This window comes from Chaetura pelagica, unplaced genomic scaffold, assembly GCF_000747805.2.
Source record: "Chaetura pelagica isolate M959 unplaced genomic scaffold, ChaPel_1.0 scaffold680, whole genome shotgun sequence".
NCBI lineage: Eukaryota > Metazoa > Chordata > Aves > Apodiformes > Apodidae > Chaetura > Chaetura pelagica.
In genome coordinates, this window is record NW_009951748.1 from 98,054 (window position 1) to 104,213 (window position 6,160).

The window sequence follows — 6,160 nt, forward strand, 5'->3', positions numbered from 1 at the left end:
TCCCCCCTGAGTCTCCTCCAGGCTAAACAACCCCAGCTCCCTCAGCCTCTCCCTGTCAGACTTTCCCTCCAGTCCCTTCCCCAGCCTCATTGTCTCCTCTGGACCTGCTCCAGCACCTCAAGGTCCTTCCTGCAGTGATGGGCCCAGAGCTGCCCCAGGACTGGAGCTGAGGCCTCCCCAGTGCTGAGCACAGGGACCATGATCCAACTCCCACACTCCAGCCTGAATCATCACAGGATCATGGAATCGTTTGGGTTGGAAGGGACCTTAAAGACCATCCAGTCCCAACCCCCTGCATGGGCAGGGACACCTCCCACCAGCCCAGGCTGCTCCAAGCCCCATCCAACCTGCCCTTCAACACTGCCAGGGATGGGGCAGCCACAGCTTCCCTGGGCAACCTGGGCCAGGGTCTCACCACCCCCACAGCAAAGAATTTCCTCCTCATGTCTGACCTTAATCTCTCCTCTTCCAGTTCTAAACCGTTGCCTCTTGTCCACCTCTCTCAACATATCTGACATTTAAATATCACCCAAAAGCACCTGGATCATGGCAGGGAGGCCAAGGAAGGTGGCTCTCATGCAGGACTTGGGGTGCAGCCCCCTGGTGCAGGGTCTCCTTCAAGCCAAGACACCTGGGGAGCTGCAGGAACTTCAGCAGCTGCCACCTCCACCCACCTCCTCTCCCCTCCTGCTCGCTGCTGCTCCCCATCTCAGCCCCACCAATAAAATGATGTTTAGGACCAGTTTTGTTACCAGTTCACAGCATGATGCAGCTTAGAACGAACCTCTTCTTGCAAGAGTTTTCTAAAACTGGCCAAGATTCACTGTAGGTTGCCCACAGTGTGGTGCTGCTGCAAACAAAATCCTGCTAGCAAAACTGCATAACACTGTATAGAATTATTTACTGAAAAACTGTTTCTTTGCAAATAAACTATCCACTACTCATTGTGAGCCCTGGAACACAGCCAGTGGCTAAAAGGCCCCGTTCAGCTACAGAAACTTTCACAACTCACAGAAAATGGATTTGCCTTTACATATATGATGCTACAAAAACATGGACTGGCAGCTTTAGTCCCAGTATCAACACCCACAGATTTCACATTTGATATTTCCATTTAATTAACTATGGGGGAGAGACACTACTTTCATTTGCCCCTATTTTTAACAAAACCATCAAGAAGATTAGGCTGTGTCACAAATTGAAGTTGTTCTTAGTACAGAACAAGGAGAACATCACTCTGCATCACAATGAAGAAAGAAGTACCGCAATATTAGGTGGCATTTGATAAAAAGATTAATCTTTGGGCACATATTCAGCACATACTCCTCATACGTAGCTGGCAAAGCTGATGTTCAGGGGATGCACCAAAATGGCTGTTTCCAGGTTCTCCCTTCACTGACTACAGTTATTTCAGGTATCATTGTTCCTATGTGAATTTTTGGAAGCCTCAAGAGGTTCAGAGCAGCAACTGATGAAAAATGAAACACCAATGCAGTATTAGATTCTTCAGTGCTGCTTGTGGAACTCCTGCCTGTCAGCCTGGATTCCCCTTCCTGACAGGCTGCCCTGACAAGAGGCAGTATAATCCTTTTTTTCACAGTGAAATTTAACAGATTATCTGCACATGTATCAAGAACTTTGGCTGAAACAAACTATCAGCAAAAAAATTGATCCTTTTTAAGAAGCAGGTCATTCCAAAGTGAATTCCACAGCACAGAAAGCTCATGGAAAACACAATAAAAAAATCCATTTGGACTCTAGGAAATACAGGCTTCTGGGTGAGCCATGCTATCTTAAGTCAGTTTGGAAAAATGATAATGTGCATCTCCTTGCCACCTCCTTCCCACTTTTGCTTCTCACTTTTGGACCAAGATGACTTCTTTCTGCTCTAAGGCAGATGACTCCCCAAATATAAAAGCTGATGAAGCCCACTCAGCACACTGCCGCCTCTCAACAAGCCCAGCACCCATGACCACTTATTTCCAGGTTAATAATCTTAGTAATTCTTTGGACCTGCCATGCTGCACAAATGCAAACATCAGCACACATGCTTTTTGCTAAACCTTTCAGGAAAAACCTCCAACATGAGATTTTTCTTCACAGACAGAGTGAGGCAGGAACATTCTGCAAATGGGAAGTGATCAAGAGTTGGAGAAGCAGAGACTAAACTCACACAGAACAATCTATGGATTTAAACGTTTTTACATTATCAATTGCTTAGAACATAAATTAGCAAGTTAATTTGCTAACAGATTTTCCTTTGCAGAAACTTATTCAAAGATCTAACTGTTCTGCTACCACCTCCACAAGCCAGGATCAGAGACCATTAGTCATCAGATACAAGAGCTCAAGGAATTGCAGTTCTGACTCAAAAGCAAATCTCTAACTGGAACAGACTGAGAGTCAGGACAAGCCTGTCAGTCTCATGAACAGATGAATCTGACAGATCTACTGAGGTCCTCTTTATGTCAGTATCCTAAGCCACTCAAGATTGCCCAACATAGACGAGCTTCTAGAAAGCTGTAATTTAAACAAACAAAAACCCAAGAAAACCCCCAAAACCAAAACAAAGCAAAAAACAACAACCCTAAGAATCCAGCATGAAACCCTGGCCAAAATACTGCAAAAATCAGTTTTAATTCTCCTCATGACAACCCATTAGGAAGTGTGTTAATTCTGCATTTCTGGCTTCTGTTTGAAAACTCCTGATGTTTTAATACAGACTTAATAGCCATATAATCACTTATCACCCTACCAATCTAGAAAGGGAATCTAAACATTCCAACATGACTAGACAACCTGATTACTCACAGTTAACATCAACCAAGACTAGATTTGTTGTAACAACAAATAATGAGAACTTCTGAAGGCCATACCTTGATGGGTTTATTAAAATCTCCACCACAGAAGGTCTGCAAGGGAACACTGAACTTCCTCCAGCATGGATTTAAGTTGTTCTTAATCACCTTAAGAAAAGTAAAGCATAATGACATGTGAGGGATGTGGCATGCAAGTCAGTAAGAAACCCAGCACAAGGGTTGTGCATGGCTATCTAGGAACAGACACTGACCCAACATGCACAGACAGCCAAGCAAAAGCTCTGTAAGAAAGAGAAGTTGAGGGCAAAGTTAACTTCTAGAGCCCAGCCAACCTACCAGCTCATCACCACTGCATGGGAGGACACTCCTGCCATGCTTCTCAGCTGGTGCATGGCTGGACTCATCACTGAGCCAGCTTAATCCAGACACCTGGCAGCAAATTAACTATTTTCTGCCAGGTCAGTGAGCAGAAGCCCTTTCTTAGGATAGAAGACAACTCTCATTGCAGAACTGGTGTAAAGCATTAGCAGGAGTGGGACTCCCACTTTCAGCAGTAGTAAGCTGATCAACTCCAGAAAAACACGTGCAAAGAAATACTACCTCTGATCTGTACACCAGCTGCCAGGTTCCAGCATCACTCTGCCTGTAAAACTCCAAAAACGGATCTGATTTACCTAAGAAATCCTGCAAACAAAAACCCAAGAGAAGTAATCAGCCTCCTGTATTTTAGTCAGATGAGAAAAGCTGGCTAATCAGAACACAATTCTTCAAAGAAAGCATGAAGTCAAACAAACAGGACATTTGCTTTCGTCTCTTTTATTTTCCAAGACTGCCTCCTCAGTCCATTTTTGTGCCTATAAATCATGTCACCTTGCTGACCAAGCAGTGAGGTCACTAAATCCCTGGACTGGTCTTTGGCTTAAAATAACACCCAGGCAGCATATCTAAATTTCCACCTTTTCTGTCTTACACACATTTTAAAAAAGCTCAGTTCACAGCTACAATATTCATTGGAGATAATTATGTAACTGAACTGTATTAATATATAGAATATTCCAATGCTAAAATAACCCTGCAAAAGTTAAACTTGGCTGTGGAGTTCCTGGTTTCAGACTGTGGTTTTAACATGAAATTGTCTCCAGTTCACTATAAGTAACAAGACTCAGGGAGCCTCTTTTTGCACATGAATTCACTAAGCTGAACATTTGCCAAAAGGCACTGTCAGTATCACAAGAACATACGAGACTCAGGGAGCCTCTTTTTGTACATGGATTAATTCACTAAGCTGAACATTTGTCAAAAGGCACTGTCAGTATCACAAGAACATACAACAGAGTTGTAAAAGATCAATACCTTTTTGTCCAAGTTTTGGGCTTCAATCTCCAAGTACACAACCCTGGTATCTTTAATCTCCTCTGCTGAAATCTGTGCCACAGAAATTTTTAATAAATTAATTAAACAAGAAATCCAAAGAGTTTTGCTCAGACTCTGTCCACGAAAGGAGCTGTATTTACACATAACTATCTTTCCTGGGCATGTGTAGTATTTTAAGATAAACTGACAGAAAACCAGAGATATTATTACTTTGTCCCAGAGAACACATGAAAGACTGAGAAAGCATTTTTTCTACACAAAAGCCTTACTTACAGTAATGGTGCCCTTTCCTGCTGGCTTTCCCTGCTTCAGTTCCAGTGGTCGGGTAAACACCGAGCTGGACACGACCTAAGGTAAAAGGCAAATAATATAAATATCAAGTCAGACAAACAGCAAGAAATGACTCTTTAGGAGCAAAACTCTCCTGAAAGATCTAAAAGGAATTAAATGCATTTGCAACAGCGACAGCCATCAGAGCTTGTGCTCCTGAACAGTCTGGAAATTATCTTCTCTCACTTTTCACAGAACAGCACCCACTAACCTGTCTCCAAACTTAAACTTTAGCCTCCTATTTTGCTGCCCCTGAGACACAAGAGACATTTTCAGCACAGGCAGCCAAAAAGCTATTAAAAATGAAAAAATACAATTTAATTTATCAAGCTTTTCTTTAATAACATGAACCCCACTTCCCCTCTCCTTCCTACCTATGCAAACCCCTCCTTAGGAAACAAACACAGGATCTCTAACAGCCTGATTTCCCCAGACACCCTGCCTGATGACCTCTCTGTGTGGAGGGCTCCCCAAGCACCATCCCTTCCTTCCTCCCACGACTGTTAGTGCTACAAGCACCTCCAAGGTTGAGCAGACTGTTGTTAGTGCTACAAGCACCTCCAAGGTTGAGCAATTCATTGCAAACCATGGATATTTCTAACCTTCATCCTGTAACTGGCACAAAGACTTTCTAACTCGACAGTAACACAAACCAACCTGCTCAACAAGGTGTTTTCCCATTCAAATAAGTTTAAGCCTTGGATAAAACAGCCTTTCACTCCGTTTTTTAATAAGCCAAACACTTTCTGCTACTTTGCAGATCACTGAACTCTATGCACACCTGTCCCAGCGTGCACTCGATCCCTCCCAGGTAGTCATCATCGTTCAGATCAAAGGACTTGTTATCAATGTCATACATGCCGAACTTCAGCTTCTGCACTTTCTCAAAGTAGTAATCCAGGACCAGTTTCTTGCAGAACTCAGGGTCTTGGCAGTTCTTGATCCTCTCCGTGCGATCCAGCTGCACAAATACGGAAGCAAAGCTGTTGGTGCTGGTTAGGAACCCCTTCCTGCCACACAGAACCTTCTAACCTGTCCCTCTGGGCTGGCTGGACACGATGCCAGCCAAGCTCTGCACCTGGGCACAGCTCTGTGCTCTGTGACAAACCAGGCCCCTGCTGCCCCGTGGCTGATTGGGTAAGAAATAAATGTATAGAAAAATGTTGAAAATAGGTGGCAAAAGGCTGGAGAAACTCTGTGCTGTGGCCTGTGTGCTCTGGGGTGAAGGGAAGAGGGCACTGCAGCAGGTGAAGGGAAGAGGGCACTGCAGCAGGTGAAGGGATGTCCTGGTGCAGCTCTCAGCACAGGTACCAGCGTTAATAAAGTCTGAGTGCAGGCAGGGGGGTCTCATCCCCTGCAAACCCGAACTCAGCACGTTAAACACGAATGACCCTGGCTAGGAAGCGCAGGGCTGGGACGGGACCTGCCCTCACCTCGGCCCAGCGCCCGCCCAGGTCCTGCAGCAGCACGCACAGCGGGTCCGAGCGCGAGCCCAGGTCCCGGTCCAGCAGGTTCCGGCAGGACACCGACAGCTCCACGCGGCACACGCACCCGGCCATCTGCGGGCAGAGCACAGCGTCAGAGCCCGGCACCGGCACCGACCGGCACCGGCACACCCGCGGAGCGCGGCGGGGCCG

General features: G+C 45.4%; 1 protein-coding gene across 1 annotated transcript in view; it reads right to left on the reverse strand.

Moving 5' to 3' along the window:
• Positions 1-6,160, reverse strand: part of RBM12 (RNA binding motif protein 12) — a 45,267-nt gene that overhangs the window by 14,708 nt on the left and 24,399 nt on the right. Inside the window, exons 3-8 of the mRNA XM_009995087.1 lie at positions 5,957-6,082; positions 5,305-5,484; positions 4,467-4,541; positions 4,173-4,244; positions 3,420-3,503; positions 2,877-2,966 (exon numbers count right to left, since the gene is read on the reverse strand). Coding sequence (XP_009993389.1) covers positions 2,877-2,966; positions 3,420-3,503; positions 4,173-4,244; positions 4,467-4,541; positions 5,305-5,484; positions 5,957-6,082 — 627 coding nt within the window. The remainder of the gene's footprint in view (positions 1-2,876; positions 2,967-3,419; positions 3,504-4,172; positions 4,245-4,466; positions 4,542-5,304; positions 5,485-5,956; positions 6,083-6,160) is intronic.